The sequence below is a fragment of the Diabrotica undecimpunctata genome, chromosome 2, assembly GCF_040954645.1.
Source record: "Diabrotica undecimpunctata isolate CICGRU chromosome 2, icDiaUnde3, whole genome shotgun sequence".
Lineage (NCBI taxonomy): Eukaryota > Metazoa > Arthropoda > Insecta > Coleoptera > Chrysomelidae > Diabrotica > Diabrotica undecimpunctata.
The window spans coordinates 143,946,990-143,972,937 of record NC_092804.1 but is presented as its reverse complement, the minus strand read 5'-3'; the positions used below and the strand labels follow the sequence as shown (position 1 = coordinate 143,972,937).

Here is a 25,948-nt window from a genome sequence, read left to right as displayed (position 1 = left end):
TTTCTTCGGTTTCAGGTTTCTTGATTTCAGAGAGTGCTGATCCCTGCTTTCTTGGCCTTCCGTATATCTTCTATTCTATTCTATTCCCAATAATTTGATTTATGCGGTGATGCTAAGATCAAGATGCATACCAGACCATTGGAATACAGCAAACACAATACTCATTCATATGAAAGGTAGGAAAGAAAGATGATATCAAAAACTACAGATCCATAAGTCTACTACCACGATACACACAAATATCATCAACAACAGCATTAACAAACGCATTAGATGCTGCATAGCAAACGGAGCAAGCTGGCTTCAAATGTGGATTCAATCCCCTAGATCATAGCCATACGTTTCGAGATCTAATGAGTAGTTGTATATGATTGGTAGTAGACTTATGGATCTGTAGTTTTTGATATCCTCTTTGCTACCTTTCTTAAGAATGAGAATTATGTTTGCTGTATTCCAGTAGTGTGGAATGCATCTTGATCTTAGGCAGTTCGTAAATATGCCTGCTAAGATTTTCCAGGTTTTTTGAACAGCGTATTTAAACAGCTCCACTTAGAGATTGTAGTTGCTAGATCCAGCATCCAGTATTCCAGCTGGATCCAGCGTTTTTTTATATGCTGGATCCAGCAAACCATGCTGGATCCAGCAGCGCGGATCTACAAACATATCAAATTCGAAATAAGTTACTTCATGTCTTCATTAGCCTCTTTATTCAAAGCCGTAAGTCGGCAACTTGCCATTCTATCTTACTAGCAGGTAGGACGTGCCACAAGTGTGATTGAACTGCAACATCGCGTCTCGCGTCGCCCTCTCTCTCGATTGCACCGCCTACGCCTACCCATTGACTCTTAGACCTCCTCTGTTTGTCTAATTTTGAGTTGACTTTCTGCTCTCGCCTGTAAAAGTGTTTTCACGCCTAACAAGTGCGTCTCTCAATCTGTTGTACTGCCGTGTGTGTTGTTTGGATACTGAATGGTAAGTAATTTGACTAAATATCTAATTATTTAGTATAATTTATGATTAGAACATCACTTGAAAGGAAAAAGATTTTCGTTGAGCTTCGACGAGTGAGAGTGAACCTCCCAAAAAAATCACAGATACATAAATCTCAATTTGCACAGTGCAGAACATTTTAATCTAGGTTTGACTCAGAATTCACGGCTCGTGCACTGGCATCCGTTATGGTGAAAGTTGGCAAGTTCATGCCTTGCTATCAACAACTGTGCTATGCATATGGAATTTATTTGGCTGTAGTAGACGTCCTGTATAAAAAGAAACCTGAAAGAGAAGTAGAACAAACAGCAATAGACGACACTGATGAATATGAAGATATGGAGATAGAGATGAATGAAGGATTGGCAGTAACAATCGAACCAACATCGGCGAGTCTTGTTGAATTGATTCCCCGTTACAGCGATCTACTCATGAAAATACGAAAAGTTGTTAAAACGTTCAAAAAATCACCTACCAAAGACGACATGTTCTTGCAAAAATATGTCAAGGAAGAGAAAGGCAAGGAATTAAGTTTGATTCTTGACTGTCGCACCAGGTGGAACAGTTTGCTCAGTATGCTGGACTGTTTCTACAGCCTAAAAGTTTGCATCGATAAAGCGTTGATAGACATTGATTCTGCGATCAAATTCTCTGCTAGCGAGTGGTCAATAATCAATGAGTTGATCGGCACTCTTCAATCGGTGAAACTGGCTGTAGAAGCTTTTTGCAGAAGAGAGTCCACTTTGATAACGGCCGACACAACCTTGAAATTTGTCTTAGACAAACTAGATAGCCAGGACTCTAGCCTTAGTGCCGAGCTATCGAAAGCACTACGCAACAGAATCGCGAAACGGAGCCTCTCTGAAATTATAGGTTCATTAGTGTACTTACAAAATCCAAAAAAGTATGACGAAGGACTAAACAATCCTGGTTATTTCTACATGCCGAAAAAGAATGCAATACGACAGGAGATGAAAAATTTGTTAAGTCGTATAAATAAACAAGTGATTGTGGAAACAGTACAAGAGGACATAATGGAAGTAGAAGATATGCCAGCTAATCCTGAGCCTGTGAATTTTACTTTAGAACAAGAACTTGAGATTGAACTGAAACGAGAGAGAGAAAACTTTTATAACCAAAAAAAACTGGTTCTCAAAAAGATTACGAAAAAATTTTGAAAAAGGAAATGACTGTTTATGAGACCAAAGGAGTGAAAGGCGATCATTTGTCCATGGTTTATGACTATTTGATGACCTTAAAACCGACCAGCGTAGAGGTCGAAAGGGTTTTCTCCGCAACCGGCTATATGTGCAGAAATATGTTATAGATAAAATATGTTTTTTAAGGTTTCACTTCCAAAAAACTAAATATTTCATGTTTCTGTTGTTTAGAAATTTAGAATACAAACTGATTTTTATCATGATATCCAAAAAAACTCAGTAAAATCCATCAGTCCTCAGTAAGCCATCGAAGAAAAACATATTACTTAACTTGTGTCAGCTCAAAATTGCCATCAATGAAATTTGCTTCAAATGAACTACTCTTATAACAGATAAGTTCAATTGGATAAAATTTCATTCGTGACAATTCTCAGCCGACACAAGCAAAGTCATATGTTTCACTTCCAAGGTTTACTGAGTACGAGTTTTTTTTTAATCTCATGATAATTGTGGCATTTGCTCTAGTCATTTTAAGTTAAAGAGTGGTTAGATTGATTGCGAGTTACGACGGATTATACGTCCTTATTTGATTATATACACCTAAGATAATTTTTATTTTGAGTTTTTATTTTATTAGTTTGTATTAAAAAGCTTAAGTAATAAATCAACAAAAAAAAAATTAAAATCGTGTTTTTACTTTGATTCCACATTTTGCTGGATCCGCGCTGGATCCAGCTGGATTCAGGCCGATCTTGCAAAAATCCAGCTGGACTGAAAATGCTGCTCGATTGCAATCCCTAGCTCCACTATTATGCCACCTATTCCAGCTGATTTACGGCTTTTCATTTTTGTAATTGTGTTTCAGGGGCTTTGTATAGTTCGCTGTAGAATTTAGTCACGAGTTGTATTATTTCATTTTTGTCTGTAATTCTGGTGTTTTCGTTTGTTAGAACAACGATTTGCTTCTTTCCAATAATTATTGCTTTTCTTGTTTTCTTATAGTTTTTTCTGTTTTTGATTACCTTTTCTACCAGTATGTCATTGCATTTTCTTATGTCTTCCTTAATACTTTTCCTTATTCTTACAAAGTTTTGTGTATCGTATTCTCTGTATGTTCATTTTGTTATTGCGAGCTTCCGAATTCTTTAACATTATTAAGGATTTAATTATGTAGATACCTTTGGTAGTGATTTGAGTTTTCTTTTAAATTGTTAATATTTATACCAGTTACTGTCGATTTTGTGATTAATTTTATTCTTTCTAGTTTCTAGTATAGTCGCTGCCTGTTTGTAATTGATATATTACTCTGACACCTTTTATTGTAGCAATCGTGTTGGTTAGAATGAAGTCAATTTCGCTATTAGTGGTTCCATTTGGTGCTACCCAAGTCCATTTTATGTTCGATTTTTTCTTAAATTATGTATTTGCAATTGACATATTTTGGTAGTGTGCAAACTGAACCAGTTCTTGTCCCCTTTCATTTCTCTCGCCGATTCCATACTTTCCCACGACTTATTCCTTGTCGTTTCTCTTACCCATTTTGGCATTAAAGTCACCAATTAAATACTTGAAATGTTATTTAATATTTCATTTATTATGGTACTGTAGAGTTCTTCTATTTTTTCGCGAGTGTGAGTAATCGAGTAATCGTTGGGGCGTATATTTGTATAATTTGTATATTGTATCTCTTGGATAGTTTTAAGGTTAAGCTAGCTACTCTATCCGACATACTAGTTATTTCCTCTACTGTTCGTTTCCATTTCTTGTTGATTAGGAATTCAATACAGCCTGTTCTGCCCGTTGATGTGCCTCGGTAGCAGAATGTGTTTCCTGGAGCTAATTCAAACCTTCATCTTTCCGTCTTAATTCGCTGATTCCTATGACGTATATATATATATATATATATATATATATATATATATATATATATATATATATATATATATATATATATATATATATATATATATATATATATATATATATATATATATATATATATATATATATATATATATATATATATATATATATATATATATATATATATATATATATATATATATATATATATATATATATATATATATATATATACAGTATGGTGGAAATGAAAGGAATAAATTCGTTATTTCGTAAACCGGAGACTTTAAGGAAAAATCCTGAAACCCGTCGATTTTTATTTTTAAATAAGCTATTCGTAAGAATACATTTTTATTTTTGACGTCATCTATGTGAGCGTGATGACGTCATTGCTAAATTTTTTGAATAGAAAGGGGGGTATTGTAATACATCATTTAAAAGGTCTTAATACGTATTCAGCTATATCAATATGTCTAAGTAATTAAAGTTTGTAATTGTTTAAAAAAATAATTAAATTTTTATTATTACAATAAATATTTATTAAGTATTATTCAATAAATACAACGAAATCTAAATTAATGCTCAAATTGTTTACGTTCAGCTAAAATACAATGAGAAAGGCGTGCCGCGAACTCTTCTCTAACATTCTCTAAAACTTCCGGAGTTATTTTAACAACCTCATTACGTATTCTTTCTTTCAGTTCATTAATATTTTGTGGTCTATTTTGATACACTTTACTTTTTAAATATCCCCATAAAAAGAAATCAAGAGGAGTTAAATCAGGTGACCTAGGCGGCCATTCTATTGTTCCTCTTCGACCTATCCACCGATTTGGAGACGTTGTTTAAGTAGTTGCGTACCAAGACAGCATAGTGTGGAGGCGCACCATCTTGCTGTAGCCATAAATCATTTCTGTTTGGAAACAACCGGTTCAATTCTGGAAGCAAGAAATTTTAAATAAATTCTAAATATCGAGGACCTGTTAAGTTTTCTTCGAAAAAGTATGGTCCAATACACCTATTATCTATTATTCCCACCCAAACATTAGTTTTCTCTGGGTATTGAGTACGGTACTCTTGCATCCAGTGTGGATTTTCCGTAGCCCAGTACCGATAAGTTTGACGATTGACATGACCGTTTAGTAGAAATGTAGCTTCATCAGAGAAAATAATCTTTTTTAAAAACATCGGATCTCTGTTATTTCGTTCCATTATAATGTCACAAAATTCAATTCGTCTATCAAAATCATCTTCCATAAGTTCTTGTACTAAACTTACTTTGTAGGGATGCCACTTTTCCTTCTTTAGCTGTTTAAGAACTGTTAAATGGTCCATGTCATTCAGCCCTATTCTGTAACTACAAATCGAATAGAAATGAGTCAAATCGAATAGAGGTCAGCAAGTCGGATCGGAATTGTAGGAATCGGTATTCTGTAACTCATCTCGACCTCTACTATCGGAATGTTGTGTAGAAATTGATTTCGGCTAGACAAGCTCTGTCGAGATCAAGTTTCGACATCGAAATTGGTCTTGACGCTTGCGCATTGGTATCATTATTGTTTTGACATTTATTTGTTGACTTTTTTAGTCTGACATTTTTTAGTCTTTGGTGTTATTTATTTAGATTTATTTAGATAAAGTTTACTAAATAATTTAACTGCTCAGCAGATGTGTTTTTCTTTGGTGTTCCGCTTGCCTTTTTTATTCTTGTAACGAACTTTTTAAACTTAACCAAAACAAATCAAAACTACTTGACGACAAGCTTGAAATATAATCTTCTTTTTTGAAGAAATTTTTCGCGCGCTCTAGCCTTTCCAGTAACATAACGTCACAGAACACTTATTTCTCTTTTTTGTGCGGGGTTGCCACTAACTTCTGAGCGCGTCAAGTAGAAGTTGGCGTTTTCGATTTACACCGATTACGATGTGAGTTACAGAATGCCAATCCAAACACAAAAATGACGCGATAGATATCCAACATTCCGATTTCAGGTAATTACGATTCGACTTGGTCATTTCTATTCGATTTGTTAAAAGTTACAGAATAGATCTGATTATCTAATGCTACTTGCCGTGAACTGTTATGAGGATTATCTTGAAAAGCTAACAGAACGTCTACTTGTTGGTTTTCAGATATTGGTTTTCTACTACATTTAGGAAGGTCTTTAACATGACCCGTTTCTCTAAATTTTTTCTCAATTTTGCTTACAGTGGATTGTGAAATTGATTCTCGACGGGGGTATTTATTATTAAATAACGCACATACTTCTTTCTGCGTACGTGTTTTATCTCCATAACCAATCATTATGAGAATTTCAATTCTTTGCGTTTCAGTTAGCTTCATGTTCAAAGATACAAAGACTTTTTGAATACGTTTACTACAATAATACTATTAATCACTTGACAGAAAGATAATTAAGTTTGAATGACCAACTATCAATGTTCATATTGATAAGGTAACTAGTTTTTTTAAAAAGGTAAAAAGTAGATAAAAAAGACATTTCATTACCAGTGATGGCCTTCATAAAATTTATTTTTGAGTGTCAATAATACATCATATCAATACTTAATAAATATTTATTGTAATAATAAATATGTAATAATTTTTTTAAACAATTACAAACATCAAATACTCAGACATATTGATATGGCTGAATAGGTATTTAAAAGACCTTTCAAATGATGTATTACAATACCCCCCTTTCTATTTAAAAATTTTAGCAATGACGTCATCACGCTCACATAGATGACGTCAAAAATAAAAATGTATTCTTAATAGCTTATTTAAAAATAAAAATTGACGGGTTTCAGGATTTTTCCTTAAAGTCTCCGGTTTACGAAATAACGAATTTATTCCTTTCATTTCCACCATACTGTATATATACATATAAAAGTAAAAAGTAATGGCATGTCTCGCAAAACAGAAAACCAAAAATTATGATCAATATTTTTACTTTTCGGCCACTGTTGTAGAGGGTTTTTTAGTATATTATTGTTCCTTTTAAAAAGTAGCCTACACCTATTTTTTTAGCCCTCTAGGTGCCACTGAACCTGAGATATGCCCCTCAAGAGGGCCAAAAATAGCCCTTCTCCCCTATATTTGAAGAGCTATATCTCTGAGTATACTGGACCGATAAAAAGTAATTTACAAAGCCGCAAAAGATAAGGTTTAGTTTATAGGCCAATAAAAACGAAAAGAAAACTTATAATATATATATATATATATTATATATATATATATATATATATATATATATATATATATATATATATATATAACCATTTTTGGTTTTCTGTTTTGCGAGACATGCCATTACTTTTTACTTTTATTATTCACTCGCATTATCCTTTTCCATTTGTTTTAAACGTTTCAACGTTTGGCATTCCTTTCCCCAGGTAGCTGTAGCTTCCTCCGTGGTTGGTGTTAGTTTTTGCCCTGGAAACCATCAGGGTCTTCTAACTCTAATGCCACAAATTGGTTGCATTGCTCCTGTAGTGATCCTTTCCCAAGTTAATATGCTCCTTTTCTAACTTGGCTGCACCGTACTGAAGACGACCAATAGTCAGAAATACGTATATACGGTTGCCTTCCATCGATATACCATTTTTGGTTTTCTGTTTTGCGAGACATGCCATTACTTTTTACTTATATATATATATATATATATATATATATATATATATATATATATTTACGAAGAACTAATACCGAGATAATGAGTTCTTGTTACAACGCTACGATAGACCAAGTAGGCAAAGCCATGGTATGAGGAAATAGTACTAAAGATATTTATAAAAACAAACATGATAAAGAGTAAATTGGGAGCAATTGTTAATCTATTCGCGTAAGTGGCCTGCGTTAGCTTTATGTAAACAAGATCTAATTATATATGGTTTAAAATATGTTTGTTAATAATAAATATTTTCTGAAACCTTGAAACGACATTTTTATTGCTTATATCGTTATAATAACAATAAATATCTCCCGTTAATTTAACATAATAATATGTCTAATGATATTGTATCCATATTAACAAGATCATCACTGATCATATTAATACTCTACTGATGTCCTAAAATGCTTCAACCTAATCCTGCTTAACACGCACGAATTTCGTTAGTTTCTCTACGACCATTTATAGCACACAATTGCTAAATAATGTATTGTTTATATGTTGTAATATATTGTTTACCTATTTTGATAACCAACAACCTCATTTTCGTTAAAAGATTTCCATACAAAATTAAAACGTAGAGTGACAATAAACGAAAAACTTTTTTTATTTTCCACTTTATTTGCAATATGTTTAATAATAGTTATTTATGTACCAAGGGTATTAAATAGATGTTTATGCCCAGAAGTCGCCCGAGGGCATATACATCTATTAATACCCGCGGTGCATACAAACTTTTATGTCATACTAGTTCGTTATTGCATCTACAAATAAATATGTTCTAAACAATCCGAATATTCGATTGCATTTTAACAATCTATTAAATAATAGTAGACATTTTATCGTCCGTGCTATGTTGCTACGCTACGGAAATGCTGTCAAACTAAAACCGTGAAAATGCAAGATATTTTTGAGATCCCTAACCAAATTTTAAAAAAAGCAGAAAAAGCAACGCAAAAGTTACTACCACATAAGTCGAGAGATGTCTACGACAAGGAACATGAAAAATTACAACACTGGATGACAGAAAACCATGTAGAACACATTAGTGAAACTGTGCGGGCGATAAAGTACACTTTATTCCCGCGCAGGCGATAAAGTACACTTTATTCCCGCGCGGGCATAAAGTACACTATTACGTAGTTGGTAACTAAGCAATAAAAACACAATAATAAACTAGTATGACATAAAATTATTAACAATAAGCAAATGGTCTTTTGATCCAGACAAGTAACCAAGTTAATGTTGACCGCGTCTATCGCAAGAAACAAACCTTTACCACTTGGAATTTTAAACAAAAAAAATGAAATATATTTTCCTGTAATTGAAAATGTGCTTAAAAACAGAAAATGACATGATTGAAGATATTTTAGCTACGAATACTCTTGTGGGTTTGTAAAGATGTACGGTTATCATTTTTATTTATATCGTAAGAATTAGGCAGCACATCTGCAAATTTCTACAAATTATATAACCAGAATTATGCCCATTTAAGCATCTAGAACTGTACGAAATTTCTTCTTTACATTTTTGTTTAATATTTACAATCACCGAAACGTAGAAAAGATGCTTTCGGTCAAAGATGTCATTACAAGTTACTATGACAATTATAGTGAAAGGTAAATGCCCATCTTACTTTCCTTCTGAAGCAGCTTTTAGGCGATAAAAGCCAAATAAAACTTACCAAAACAGGTTAATTTTTAAGCCTAAGATTAATTATATTATAATTTTTTATCTTAATTGTTTTTAGTATATATATATATATATATATATATATATATATATATATATTGTAGTGGTATTTTAAATTTTGCTTTTCTCATTTCTCTTTTCTACAAGTTGATTTGTTTTTATAGAGAGTTTATCAATTCTAGTAATCCTATCATTTTTCTCGTTGAGACTATCTTGTGGACACCTGTGGTTCTCATTGAATATTTTATCTAACATAAAGCATAAGAGAACTTATAAAATCAAGGGAAAGAAATAAAATGTTTTTCTTTCATTGTAAGGTCATTGTTTATGCAAATGCGCCAAAATCCTTGTTTTTCTATGATTGTTTCTGTTTCTATAATACATTCTCGCAATTTCTATAACCAATCATTGTGGCATTCCTTACTTTCACTTCTACTTGTAATACTCTGGCTATAAAATTTTCAATTCCTTCTCTTATGTTTCTATCGTCCATTTTTAAGCCTGATGTTATCAGGATGTTCTTCTTACTATATTTCTTTAAGTGTTCGATTCTTTCCTGTAGTTGCTTTACTTCTCTTTTCAAGTTCTGATTCTCTTGCCCCATTTTCATTAATTGCTTATTGTTTTCAGATTGTTCCTTCCTCATTTGCGTTTTTTTCGTTCAATATTCCTTCATTTTACCCCATAAGATGTTTCATCATTCTAATCATACCTGCATTTGTATATTTTTCTTCATATTCTTCATTTTTCTGTGGTGTTCCCTTTGTTTTTTTTTTGCTTCTTCCAAAGCTCTATCTTGTTCTCCTCTCTTCGGCTTATTCTATTCGTCGGTTTCTATCTCGTTTCCCGTGTCGTTTTTATGTGCATTCATTGTATTTTAATTACCTACTTCTTTATTTAGGTTTAAATACATCTCTAAAACAAAAACAAAAATAATGACAAATTTGGTACACAACCAGAACATCAGTATTGTTGGGCAAAAAGTAGAACTCGTAGATAAATATAAATGTCTAGGACACCAAATTATGATTAGCAGGGATAATCAGACCCACGAGCTGAAGAGAAGAATCGGTCTTGGGTGGGCAGCATATAGAAAACTGAGAGAAACTTTTAGAAGTGAGCTGCCCACAAGAGAAAAGTATTTGATCAATGCGTCATCCCAGTGTTGACATACGGAGCAGAGACAAAGAGGTTATTGGAATAGAGACCAAGGAAACACAAGACAAGCGTCGGTCGACTACCTACACGATGGGCTGACGATTTAAGGAGAAAACAAAAAAACTGGATGAGAGTGGCGCAATATAGTCGGGGTTGGAAACACGAGGAAGAGCCCTATGTTCAGCAGTGAACTTTTGAGGCTGAATGATTACTTGATTTTTACTGTGAGTTACGTCAAGAGGCTGCTCAATATATATTTAGTTGATAACTTGAATTTAGATTTAATTTCAAATGTATTCTTTTTATTTTTGCCTAAAACCGACACCATAATCACTTTGTAATTAGCACTGCGGAAAATTGCCAAAGGCTAGTCCAGCCATCGACCTATCGGACGTTGACTTCTTATCAGTGATAAAAACTTTATTGACAATGATTTGACTCACGGTTAGTAATTTTAAAAATATTTTTAATCACTCGGTTAGAATAATAATTCAACAATCTTACTTTTCTAGGTTGTTCGTTTCTTTCACTATTTACTTAAACTCACTTTATTTACACAGTACGTAATTTCTCAGTATTTCGAAGTTTATTACGGTGCGGATTTTAATCGACCTCACTATCTATCTGCCAGGACCGATAATCAACGATATACAAATCTAATTAAGAAGATATAAAACAACAGTAAAACAACCTTAAGAATACAGCTGCATAAACTAACAGAAGTCCCCCTAAACTATAAGTATAAAAGGCTAATCATTACAGCAAAAAGCAAGGAAAGTGAAATTATAAATGAATTATAAATAAATTAACAAAACGAACTCATAGCAATAAAAGTAAATGGCAAAGATAATTAATCACTACAGAAAAACAAAACCAAGAGCACGAAATTAGTAGAAGAATTAATTTGAGCTGGACAGCATATGGTAAATTAAAATAAATACTAAACATGAGAATTCCTCTAAAGTTAAAAACAAAGATCTACAATAAATGTATCCTGCCAGTGGCTCCGAAACATGAGTGTTGGACAAGACAATAACTAACCTACTAGTACACCAGAGAGCCATAGGGAAAAACCTTTAAGGATCACTTTAAGAGGTAGAAAAACTAACAAATGGATAACGCAACGGACAAAAGTCGAAGACATAATACAAAGTGTTCCTCAAAATGGAACTGGGCTGGATATGTGGCTAGAAGTCAAGAAGGCTGAAGTGGAAATGTGACTATTGCGGAGAAACAACGTAGCAAGACCGTCACAAGGATGGTACAACGACTTAAAAAGAAGTGACTAAATTGGTACCGGCTAGTTCAGAATAAAGAAAACTGGAGAGCAATGAGCGAAGTCTATATTAAGAAAATAGAGAACACTCAAGAAGAAGATTTCGCTACTTTTGAATATTTTTACAACTATAATCCCTCTTGCGGTCTTTACAGAAGTGGAGGTATAGTGGATAATAGTTATAAAAAGATTTAAAAGTCAAAGGCATGAAATCACTAAATCTTGACTTACACTATAATTTACTAGTTGCTAAAAAAGTCACTTCCTTTATTGCAAGAGATTCTTAAGTCTTATGTAAATAAACAAATTCCTCGTTATAGGGTAGATTGTAATTATAATTTTTTATAAAAATCCTAATAATGACATATACTGTTTTTTGTTGTAAAAATAATGTTCTTCTTCTTCTTTCTTTTTATAAGCAATTCTCCTTATTAATTGGCGGATTAATACCTCTATGGAAGAATGCCACTCCATCTTTTGCGCGGCCGTCCGATACTTCTGCCGATTGGTGACTTATCTCTTGCTATTTTGACGAAACGGGTCTTCTCCATTCTGCTTAATGTGGTTATTTAATTCTTTTTTTCTATTTTGTGTCCATTCATTTATGCACTGTACGTTACATTTTCTTCTAATGTCTTCACTTCTCTTTCGATCTCTCAGCGTATTTCGTGTAATTCTTCTCAGTACTCTCATCTCTACCGTTTCTAGTAGCCTTTGTGTTGTGGCTGTGTCGGGTCTTGTTTCTGAGGCATGTCATTATTGGTCTTACACTCGCTTTATAAATTCTTGACTTCATCTCAGTGCTAATGTGTCTGTTTCGCCATATAAGGTTATTAAGGCATCTTGCCAGTCTTTTTGCTTTTTGTACTTGATCTCTCACTTCTTTGTCCAGGTCTGCATAGCTAGAGAGTGTAATTCCCAGGTATATTTCCATTACTTGTTCAATACTGACGCCATCAATTTCTATTTTACATCTGGTTGGTTCTTTGCTGACTACTATTATTTTAGTTTTCTGAGATGAGATTGTCATATTAAATTCTTTTGCTCTTATGTTAAATCTGTGGACCAGTCTTTGCAGACTATCTTCATCTTGGGATGTCAATATTGCGTCCTCTTCCTTTGTTAACACTTTTGATGATTTCATCCATGATCAATTTGAAGAGCATGGGGCTCAATGAATCCCCTTGTCTTATTACGCTGCCTATGTCTATAGGTTCTGTAAGTTGTCCATCTATTCTGACTTCCATTTTGTTGTTTTGGTAGATGTTTTCGATAGTTTTTATAATATTTAGGAGAACTTCTCTATTATACAGAAGACGGATTACATTTTTGAGTCTTATTCTGTCAAACGCTTTCTTTAGGTCAATCAGACACAGAAATGCTGATCTATTATACTGTAATAAGAATGGAGTACCACAGGGCTCCATATTGGACCCGATATTATTTATTTTGTTTATGAATGAACTACCATATGCAATGTCTGATGCATTTGTATCAGTTTATGCGGATGACTCAACAATGCTATATCGCGATAAAGAAATAAATTTTTTACAAGATAAAATAACAAACTCACTTAAGACTTTCTCTGATTGGTCCAGTAATTAGTCGCTCCTGTTCAATGTTCACAAAACTAAATTTGTGAACATTTACATCCCGTGCAAGTTCTACTAAACCTGATCTAAGTATCTCCATTAATAGTGAGGGTATTTTGAATTGTAGTGAGGTGACGTTTTTAGGAGTGACTTTCGACTCTCATTTATCTTTTCAGACTCATTGTTGGAATGTATGTAAAAAACGCAATTCTAAATGTTATTAATGGAGAAATTTGGGTAGAATACGTAGTCTGCAACACCTTCGTCTATTTTATTTTGCTGAAGTACAATCGACAAGGAGTTACGGTATAACTGTCTGAGATCGCTCTCCTAGTATAAAGGACGTTTTCAAGACCCAAAATCCTATTGTGAGATGTATTGCAGGTGTTCCGTATGGTTGGTCTTATAAAAACCTATTTAGGGATTTAAATATATTCACAGTGTACGGAATTTACATTTTGGAATTATTGATATAAATTCATAAAAATAAAAGAACTTTTTTATGTAACAGTGATATTCACTCACACGACACAAAAAATAAGACACAGTTTGTAGTACCCTATCGACATTTAGAAATAAGTAGGAAGTCATCTAATGTCTGTGGTTTACTACTGTATAATCAACTTCCTCAAAAATTTAAAAACATTAATTCAACTAGAGCTTTCAAAAACCAAGTTAAAATGTGTCCTTATACATTAGGTGAAGATTACGACAGTGTATCTGTGAATGCCCTAGCTGCAAAATAACCAAATTTAATATTATTTTAATTATATTACGATGTCTATATTGTACGTTTTATATGTATTTTAATGTTTTAAATATTTTTAATGTATTGTTCCATTTTTTGTAATATTTTATATTTATAATTTTGTACTATTGACTTGCTATAAACCTTGTTGTAACTTATAGTCAAATAAACTATCTATCTATCTATCTCTTGTTCATCTGCTAAACTTATCCTCTAATTTATTAGCACTTGTAAAATTTTAGTTGTAAGTTTTAGCGTAGTATATACCGTTCTGAGGAGACCTAAAGAGGTCGAAATACGTATAAGCGGCTGTCGCTGCCCTGTATCGAAACAAAAATCTAATACCGTCATTATGTTTTAGCATAGTATTTAACAAGTTTATACCTCTGTAGTTTTCTGGCAGTTTTTTATCTGCTTTTTTGAATAGTAGAATTAGTTCGCTCGTTCTCCATTCTTCCGGTATTTTATTGTGTTTTATAATTTTATTAATTAATGTTGTTAATTGTTCTGTCATTGCTGCTCCAAAAATTTCAGTAATTCGTTTGGTATCCCGTCTTTACCTGCTGCTGTTCTGTTCTTCAGGTTTTCAAGTATTTTCCGAACTTCCTGTACATTTATATTAAGTTCTTCATTTGTGGTAATTTCTGGTGTTTCCGGTTCTAGCGTCGTTTGTTATTCCTCTACATAGAGCTTTTTTAGGTAGTCAATTAACGTATCCTTCTCTACGTGTTTTGGTTCTATTAGGTAATTTACCTCCATTCTTTGTCCTCTTATGAAGCGCCATATTTCCTTTTGCAGACCGTAAAAATCATATTCCATTTCCTTCAAAAAACTTTCCAAGTGATCAGTTTTTATTTTTCTTACAAGTGCATGTGTTTCGTTTCTAATTGCCTTGTAATTATGGTATGCCTCTTGTGTTTTGGTTGACATGTATTTCAAGTAAGCTACAAAAATAATGTATCCACCAAAGTAAAAATAAAAAAATTGTAGCACATAAATGTATTGGGTACGGTGAAAATGATTGTGAAATGTTTTTTTTTATTTTATTTTTACTAACTTCATAGCGCTTTTAGTTCGGTTCTATTTAAACTCAATTAAGGTAAATATGTACACCATTCAAAGATTTTCAACATTACTCACTTTTTAAAATACAGAACAATGATATTAAAATTAAAAATATATCGTTATTGTACAATTTTGTTAATAGTCGTAAAAGAGAGTCCTAAATTGGAAACAAAGGTAGGTCAAAATAATTTAAATTGCGTGCTTCAATGTTGCCCTATATGTTAATGTTTTTTGTAGTCTAAATATAGGTCTGTTATCATAAATACTAAAACTTTCTGTTTCATTTAAATTATTTTCCAGTTTTAATATTTTAAGTTATATGAGTACCTACTATATTTGAGAAAAAAAGTTAAATAAATCTAAATAGAGCATAAAAATCTAAACTATTTTTTTTAACATATACCTTTGAAATATTTTATATAAAAAATACAAAAGGTAGAAATTTAGACGAATAGATCTCTTTCAGAGGTCTCATTATCATTGAAATAGTAAAATCAAACAAATAGTTATGAGTATGGTTTGATATTGGTCTATGCTTCGATATAATGGCATAATGCGAGAACAAATTGCTAGTTTTAAATTTTGAGATATGTCACTCAACACGCCTTTTCATCATATACATACATAATAAGAATAGACTATATAAGGTCGTATACGTATATATTAACATATGCATCTTATGTTAATATATACGTCTATGGGTAAGGTATGGGCCGCTCTGTGAATAGAGGTGAAACGACAAAATTACTTTGAGTAGTCTAGGTACGTGTGTGATTATACTGCTAAAGAGAGATAGATAGATTACCGATCGAATGCTCCACGTTTCACTATTTTGCCCACGGTGCCTAGTCTATAGTCGGTTCGCTATTCTCAGTCCGAACTGTCCGAACTAGTGAATTTAGTAATTATTTTTTTGCGAAGTTAGTTACTTTTTAACAGACTAAAAGTGGCTGGAAATTACTATACAACCAAGCGCACGTACCCATAGCCAATATTAATTGTAAACAAACTAAATAGTAAATAAAATACAACTTTAAGAATTACCGACAATCAATATTTATTTATCTGCACCATATAATAAATAGTTATGTTAAATTATAACAACTGAAATATATTTTTTAAATATATACTACCCAAAATTTTATGGGTTTAGTATACACTTTGGGGGGGGGGGGGTCTGGAATCTTCAAAAGACATCTCAGTCCAGGATGCCGCCTGACTAATTTTAGTGCAGGATTCGTTCTTCGTAGTCCCGGCGATAGTTCCCGAGATACTTTAAAATGCCCTCTCGTCGCCGAGTCTACGACGAACGCCTTCCTGCTAAACCAGACTCTCCTCTGTCATCCAGCGATCCGGAAGCGGAATGGCCGCTGTAAGGCCAGCATCACTTCCGAATCACTACCTTTATTCATTCATTCTCCATTCATACACATCCATACTCTATTCATCAGCAAGGAGGCTTCCTGTCTCGTTCCAGGTAGCGCGTAGAAAACACTCATCGCTCCTAGTTCGGCATCATTCCCAGATGGGCATTTCCTCCTTCCCCACAGTCTGACTCACGCATTCTAACTCATACAGTGTGACCCACTTTTCTAGCTTCACCTTTCAGCATCATTCACTCTTACCTTTATCATTCTTTCAATCATTTCTCTCACTGTAACAAAATTTACACCTGTCTCTCTCTCCATTTTGTTCCTTTACACTATCCATCTGCTGCAATCTAACATCGTATGTGTCACAGTGTCCGAGTATCCACAGTATAGGCATTCATCTGTATCAGCCTTTCCGATCCTATAGAGGTAGGCCCTAAACCACCCGTGTCTTACGAGCACCTGCGTCAGGAAATAATCTTTCAACTGACCTCTCCCTTTCCTGTCTTCTCTCGGCCACAGTAAGGTTTGGACCTCTTCTCTCATAAAGCTCTTTTCTTTCCACCGCCAAAACATGCAACGGAACACATCCAGTGATGGTCCATAAGGCTGCCGCAGACACAGTCCTGTAGGCGCATGCCACTCGCAACAGACTTGTTCTGTCTAATCGTGTCATTTATTTTTAACTTAAACAACCCTTATTAGTTTGTAAGGATGGATGAAAGTATGCCTGGGCCTTGATAGCACATTATGTGTATCTTACAATGCTTTATCTTATCTTGCAATTTTCATTCATACTTGGGATAAGGATTTAATAATATACTTACGGTCATAATTGCAAAAATTATTTTCAGACAAGGTTATAGCAGATTTCCTAATTTTCATTTTTTTTCAAACCTATTTTCTAATACTAATATTAGGGTTAGTCCATTATTGCACTGATAATTTAAATTATGGTCATAAAAATGCTGTCGAATTAAACTTAACAAAAATAATTGTTTTTGTCCATAAAAACATTCCCCTGAATTACTACAACAGTCCCCTGTCACAAGTTTGCATAAAATGATACATATAGTCCGTCCCAAACCCTTCTTTCAGTGCTTCATAGTTGATCGAATTCTCTCTAACGCATTAAGCTAGAAGTGACAGAAAAAAACGTGAGTCTGTGATTATTATACATACGTATGCATCGTTTACGCGTATTTGCATATTAAAGCCAATTCTACTTACGGATGTATAATTGGTTGGAGTTTAGAATACGCTAAATAGATATCCAATCAATGATGCGCATAAATATAATTTAACGCAGATGGTCTCGATCGTGACAGTACTTTAACAATGCCAACTGATAAAATGATACTTGTCATTCCAGGTTAGTATTTTCAAACATTTTACAGTGAAAATTTAATTTTGTATTTATTGCCATAAAAATATTTTAAATATGCCGAGATATACAGAGAAAGAACAAAGATTAAGTAAAATTATTAAATTATTTTCAATTAGAAAAAGAGGCTGGAACTTTATTACCAATTTCTGTCGTACGTGAAGTAAATTTTAAATTATTCTAAAAAATATTAAGAGTCTTTTAAATACTATACACTTTAGTGTGTTGCCGAGGAATTAGGAGTTTCGTTACCAAGAGTCCGACGATTGGCAAATGAAGGCATTCAAACAGATGCTAGCTATTCTGTGGCAATGAGTACTTCAGTATGTGATACTCTAGAACCTTCATTAACCAATTAATATGAACATGTTATTAGAACTCGTGTATTACAGAATGTGTAGTGAAGGTTTGTATCAAAATATAGTTCGCCATAACCTACTCTAGCCTCTTTACATTTTTTCTTGTTCATTTTAGGCCAATATGTTACCCTTCATACCCTTCAAGGAAAACTGAAGGACATAAATGAAATTACCATTTCTACTAGTTCACTGAGTAGGGTTTTAAAAGATATGAAATTCAGATGGTTAAACTGCAATATATCAAATCGGAAATATCTAATGGAACAATCACATGTGGCATATAAAAAATTACAATTTTTAAAAGAATATAAAAAAAATCAACATGATACACCCGTTACAACCAGTTTTCTTCGATGAGACCTGGATATATAGCAAGGGAGGATTCCGCAATAGTTGGCAAGATGCCAGCATTAATGCTGTTAGAAAGAGGACCGGAGAAGGTGTACGATATATTGTACTCCATACGGGTTGTAAAAATGGGTACATTGATAATTACAGTCTAATTTTCAAAAGTGGAAAAAAAACTGGAGATTATCATGATTCGATGAATGCAGAAAATTTTGAAAAATGGTTTGAATATCAACTTTTGCCAAATTTAGAAGAACCGTCGTTAATAATTATGGGCAATGCACCTTACCACTCCAGTTTAGTGGAAAAAATACCAAATTCACGTTGGACCAAACACTCGTTAGTAGAATGGTTAAAAGTGTCCAAATAGCAGAGAAATACCCTTATAATTAGTCATAAAATTAATTAGCGGATAATTAAACACTAAACACTAAACACTAGCTCACCTCGATTACTGAATGGACACTACTGAATAGCATAACAAACCAGTCAGGTTGTATTAATAAATTAAAATTTGAACCGTCAGTATAATTCACCCTTATAAATAAAAAAGTTTTGAAAAGTTGTTAGTTTGTTGCGCGAATTTATACAGTTTTGCTCTTAAAATATAGAGGAGTATAAATTGGTGAGGATAATTAGCATGTTTGGTGATTTCAGTTTTAAAATAAATTATTAATTTATGTAATTAGTAATAGTTATATTTAAATAATTTAATGTTAATGTATGCAATTGCTTTTAGTTAATTCTCTTTTAATTGATTATTAAATTTTGCACCTTGCATTTGCACATTTTTTTAAACTTAATTGTCCGGAATTGGTTCTATTCACTTTTTGGTCCAGAAAAATTTAAACAATACAAGCAAAATGTAAACGAGTTCAGAACTTCTTAATATCTAGGTTTTTGACGAGTTTTACAAATATACCTGTAGTAAGAAAATCTATACATTTTCGATAAAATTTTCGGCGTTATTTTTTAATTATTAACAAGTTCTATTTATACGTAAATAGAAACATTTTATCTTTTAAGAGATAGGAAAACCTTCAAAACGACGTTTTATAACTTTTTTAAATAATTTATTGTTCCAAAAGCAGTAAAATAAGGCAAAATAGTTCATTTTTTATAACTTTCTTCTTCCTCCTCCTCTTTATAAGCAATTCTGCTTGTTCATTGGTGGATTAATACATCTATGGAAGGTTGTCACTCCATCTTTTTGCGCATTCGTCCGATACTTCTTCTGCCGATTAGTGACTTGCTATCTCTCGCTATTTTGACGACATGGGTCTCCCACATTCTACTTATGTGCTTATTCTTTTTTTCTATTTAGTGACCATTCATTTATACACTGTACGTTACATTTTCTTCTCACGTCTTCACTTCTCTTTCGATCTCTTAGCGTATTTCCTGTAATTCTTCTCAGTACTCTCATTTCTGCCGTTTCCAGTAGCCTTTGTGCTGTGGCTGTGTCGGGTCTTGTTCTGAGGCATATGTCATTATTGGTCTTACATTGGCTTTATGAATTCTTGACTTTATCTCAGTGTTAATGTGTCTGTTCCGCCATATAGAGTTATTAAGGCATCCTGTCAGACTATTTGCTTTTTGTACGATCTCTCACTTCTTTGTCCAAGTCTCCATAGCTGGACAGTGTTATAACTTTGTAAAAATTAACTTAACTTACTCTCTCTTAGCTCTCAAAAGAGGGTCTTGTATTGCGCAAAAAAACCTCAAAATTTTATCTCTATCCCCTATTAGTTTAAGAGTTATTTAAAATGTTTATCCCGGATAACAGAAGACATAACATAATGATTATATGGTAATTCGACGGGTACCATGTGAAAGGTGAAGACTATTACTTTTAATATGCAATAAAAAAAACACTTTTATATTCAAATCGTTTTTCAAAGTTACTGTTATTTTTAACTTATAAACAATTAGAATAACTTTTAAACTATTACTCGTAGACGAAATATTTTTTCACAGTTGAAAAACTGATATTTTTTATACGAAATTACTTAAACTTTACGTACAAAAAATTAAGTAGGTAAACGATCAACGATCCTATTGAGTTAAAACAAAACAAATATTTAATTATGGCATTCTCTTGATACGATTTGATTTCGAATATATTTCGTATTTATATTATTTCTTAATAAAAATATATAATAATCAAAATAATTCATAAGAGAATCTACAAGCTGTGTGAAAGTCAAATTTCCCCCAACCAGTTCGGGTTCACAAATGCTGTTGGTACTAGAGAGGCTTTGTTCTCAGTACAAGTCTTATTCCAGAGATGCAGAGACGTCGACTGCGACGTATACGCATGTCTGGTTGATTACGAGAAAGCGTTTGATCGAGTACAGCACGCCAAGATGATGCAAATACTAAAAGAAGCAGGAATTAACAACCAAGATCTGAAAATAATTAGAAATCTTTACTGGAATCGGACAGCAAATCTCAGAGTTGAAGGTGATCACACTGACTATGTGAAAATTATGCGTGGAGTGAGGTAAGGCTATATTTTGTCTCCTCTAATCTTCAATATGTACTCTGAAAGAATATTTATCGAAGCTTTGCACGAAACTTAAAAAAGTATTGTACTAAATGGTTACCGGCTAAACAACATCAGATATGCAGATGACACCATAGTATTTGCGGACAACTTAGAAGACCTATAAGTTCTTATGAACAAAATCACGTATTACAGTCAACAATATGGACTCAATATAAACGTTAAGAAAACAAAGTTTATGGTAATTAGCAAGAAAAGGATAACAGAAGGTCAACTCTATGTCAACCAATCCCCTGTAGAAAGAGTGATGCACTACAACTACCTCGGCACCATAATAAATGAAGAATTGACCAACAACCAGGAGATTAGAGCACGCATCGGAAGAGCTAGATCCACCTTCAATCGGATGGGGGCCTTCTTCAAGAGTCACAACCTTCTTTTGTATCAACTCTTGATACAAAAGTTAGAATGCTGCGATGCTACGTCTTCTCAGTCCTTTTTTATGGTGTTGAATCGTGGACCTTGAACAAAGATATTTGCAGAAAACTGGAAGCATTTGAGATGTGGCTATATCGAAGATTACTTAAGATCCCGTGGACTGACCGAGTCACAAATGAGGAGGTCCTCAGAACAATAAATAAAAACCGAGAGGTACTGACCACCATCAAATCTCGAAAGTTACAATTCTTCGGACATATTATGCGAAATGAATCCAGATATGCTCTCCTTCAAGCCATCCTGCAAGGAAAAATATATGGAAAACGAGGTTCAGGAAGAAGAAGAACATCTTGTTAAAGAACCTCAGAATCTGGTTCAATACAACATATGTGCAGCTTTTCCGCGCTGCTGCAGACAAGATAAAGATTGCCATGATGATCGCCAACATTCGTAACGGATAGGCACATCAAGAAGAAGATATTGTTTCTTGATATCGGGTCTTGGTTCCGCAGAAGTAAAATCTTCAAAAGGGACCCTACCAGATGGTGGTGTGGAACTTTTACCCACTACAACTTCTAATCTGTTAAGAGGGGCATGGGAAAATACCTATGTGGTTATAATTTACCATACCCCATCAATTCTTTTATCAGCTCTCCAATGCACCTACTCTGCTCCATTAAAAAATACAAAACTCCATCTCCAGTCTCTCTCTCTTTTTCTCTCTTTATACCCCTTTCTCTCTCTTTATATCCCTATTTCACTCTTTATATCTCTTTCTCTCTCTTTCTTCCTTTTTCTCTCCTTTCCTCTCTTTCTCTCATTCTCTCTCCTCTCTCATTCTCCCTCCTCTCTCTTTCTCTCTGTCTTTCTTCACCGTAGCAATACTATCATTCGCTAGGTTTCGATGTTTCTCTACTTTAACGCCACTTGAATCTTGTCTTTTGTCACTAATGACACTAATTTGTAAAATTGAATGCCCTAACTACACAGAAGTATTGCCGCATATTCCATAATATCATTGATCTACCAGCCTCCAAATAGTATATACCTAGCAGTTGCTTATAAAATCAAAACTGTGTAGAAGAGTTCTTCGCACACGCCAATATGACTTCTACTTTTTAATTTTAACAATAAAAACACCATGCAGCAGTTTACTTCAAAAAAGTCTATAATAAAACTTACCTCCAAGTCTGGTCCGGGATGGACGTTTCTAATTTTCTGGATCTGCGTGAAATAGGATTGAGACAGCGTCTCAGCCCTCTTGCGTTTTTCAATTTCTTTGTCGAGACGCTTACGCCACGACTCTTCTCGTTGAGACATTAAATCTGAACAATGTTCCAACGTTTCTATCACAGCTGTTGTGGTCGATTTAAATGTTATTGCCTCTCCTTTAAAATCCACCACCGGAAAGCTTTCTGAAATTCAATCAGTCATTATATTATCTGTTAATGGTAAATATTCTTAAATTTAAATTTAAATTAAAGTTTAAATTTTTGTACGGATACAAAAGAAACTACCGTATAATAATATAATCACCATTTTCATGAATTCCGAAGCTAAATTGGGTTAGGTCCTGGAGAATTTTGGAAATATCGGCATACAGTCAGGTTTAAAATTAAATAGTTATAGGAACAAGTATTAAGTATAGATCGTGCTCAAAACACCTAAATACAACTTGAGAAAATAAACGGTATTACTATTGTGAGTCAATTTGTACACATATGACATCTCCGATCCAAGATATGGTGTTAGGGGAGTTGCCCATAGTTGGTTTGGTTCCTATCTGAAAGACCGGCATCAAATAGTTAGAGTGAAAAATAACTTCAAGATTTCAATGTCTGATCCGATTGTTAATAAAAATGGGGTACCACAAGGCTCCATATTGGGCCCGATATTATTTATTTTGTATATTAATGAACTACCAAATGTAATGTCTGATGCATTTGTATCAGTTTATGCTGATGACTCAACAATGCTATATCGCGATAAAGACATAAATTTTTTACAAGATAAAATAACAAACTCACTGAAGACCTTCTCTGATTGGTCCAGTAATCAGTCGCTCCTGTTTAATGTTCACAAAACTAAATTTTTATCATTTACATCCCGTTCAAATTCTACTAAACCAAATTTAAGTATTTCCATCAATGGTGAGGGTATTTTGAGTTGTAGTGATGTGAAGTTTTTAGGAGTGACTTTCGACTCTCATTTATCTTTTAAGACTCATTGTTGGAATGTATGTAAAAAACTCAATTCTAAATGTTATCAATTGAGAAATTTGGGTAGAATACTTAGTCTGCAACACCGTCTTTTTTATTTTGCTGAGGTACAATCGACAATGAGTTACGGTATAACTGTCTGGGGTGGCTCTCCTAGTATAAAGGACGTTTTTAAGGCCCAAAAGCGTATTGTCAGATGTATTGCAGGTGTTCCGTATGGTTGGTCTTGTAAAAACCTATTTAGAGATTTAAATATATTAACAGTGTATGGAATTTACATTTTGGAATTATTGATACTAATTCATAAAAATAAAAGAACTTTTTTATGTAACAGTGATATTCACTCACACAACACAAGAAATAAGAGACAGTTTGTAGTACCCTATCGACATTTAGAAATAAGTAGGAAGTCATCTACTGTCTCTGGTTTACTACTGTATAATCAACTTCCTCAAAAATTTAAAAACATTCATTCAACTACAGCTTTTAAAAACCAAGTCAAAGAGTACCTAGTGACCATGTGTCCTTATACATTAGGTGAATATTACCAGAGTATATCTGTGAATGCCCAAGCTGCAACATAACCAAATTTAATATTATTTTAATTATATTATGATGTCCATATTGTACGTTTTATATGTATTTTAATGTTTTAAATATTTTTAGTGTATTGTTTTCATCTTTTTGTAATGACTTTATAGTGATTTATATTATACTTTGTAATTATTTAAAATTTATATTTATAATTTTAGTTTTGACTTGCTGTAAACCTTGTTGTAACTTACAGTCAAATAAACTATCTATCTATCTATCTATAAGATAACTAATGTTGGAGGGTATACCGAAGCAATAAAGCGAAGTTCAGTGATTGCAAAATATGTTGTGGCTAAGTAATAATTATACACTATGTGTCAGCCAAATGGAATAAATTAGCTAATAAATAAATGATGGAGTATTCGAAAAAACGAAAAAAAAAACACCCTGTATATTAATGGGTAGCGGGTCGGTACTTTTCCCGATCCCGGTGGAAACAGACCTACTTCAGGGATTAGCGACCCTGCCCACGCTAGCTCATGATATTCCACCATCCCACACCGTGGAATCTCATGTCCCATAACCTTTATCCTACACCCTCCATATGTATCCCTCCTAGTCCTCAACCCTGGTGAAGGGCTGCAGCGATCACCAGTACCAACACAAGGCGCAAAAGAAATTATCTTGGACCGGCTTGTTATTGGAATTCCACAGGCATGACTAGGACAGTTTGAATGGCTGTGGTACTGCGGTGTTGAAAGTAACGGGATACCACAACACTACCTTTTCCCCAGGATAACTCATCTCGTTATGGCAGAACAAAACAAAACAATGGCCCTCAGTCCCGGGCAGGCCTTAGATGGTCAGAGGGTGCGAAGAATCTCCCGGTGCCAAATAGATGATATCCAGCGAATTTCAACATGGAATGTTAATAGTCTTTACGAACCAGGAAAACTACACAACCTTATAAAGGAAATGAATCGGCTGAAAATAAATATAATGGGAGTCAGTGAAGTCCGATGGACTGGATCTGGACAGTTTACGAAAGATAAAATTACTATGTATTACTCGTGTAGTGACCCAACAGATAGACATCACCGACATGGAGTGGCTATTGCTCTTGACAGGAAGACCAGTAAATCGGTGACAGATTTTGTTCCAATTTCCGAACGAGTCATGTTGATCAAAATGACAGGCAAACCAGTAAACATAAATGTGACACAAGCATATGCACCAACAGCAGATAAGTCAGAAGAAGAAATAACTAAGTTCTATAAAGATCTGGAAAAAGCAATAAGACTAACAAAGAAAGAGGACATAAACATAATAATGGGCGACTTTAACGCCAACGTGGGTAAAGGAAGATATGAAGACATAATTGGAGAGTACGGCCTTGGAGTTAGAAATGAAAGAGGCGACCTGCTGTGTGAATTCTGCCAGGAGAACGGTTTTGTCGTCATGAACACATGGTTTCAGCTCCCACCTCGTAAGTTATATACTTGGAAATCACCAGGAGACCGTCCAAATCGAATAATTAGAAACCAAATTGACTACGTTTTAATAAACAGAAGAT

At 33.6% G+C, this 25,948-nt stretch overlaps 1 protein-coding gene across 1 annotated transcript in view; it reads right to left on the bottom strand.

Annotated features, from left to right (window-relative positions):
• The window catches only part of cert (ceramide transfer protein), an 81,948-nt gene that overhangs the window by 36,081 nt on the left and 19,919 nt on the right, over nucleotides 1-25,948 (bottom strand). Inside the window, exon 4 of the mRNA XM_072523624.1 lies at nucleotides 22,805-23,037. Within this exon, the coding sequence (XP_072379725.1) occupies nucleotides 22,805-23,037 (233 nt within the window). The remainder of the gene's footprint in view (nucleotides 1-22,804; nucleotides 23,038-25,948) is intronic.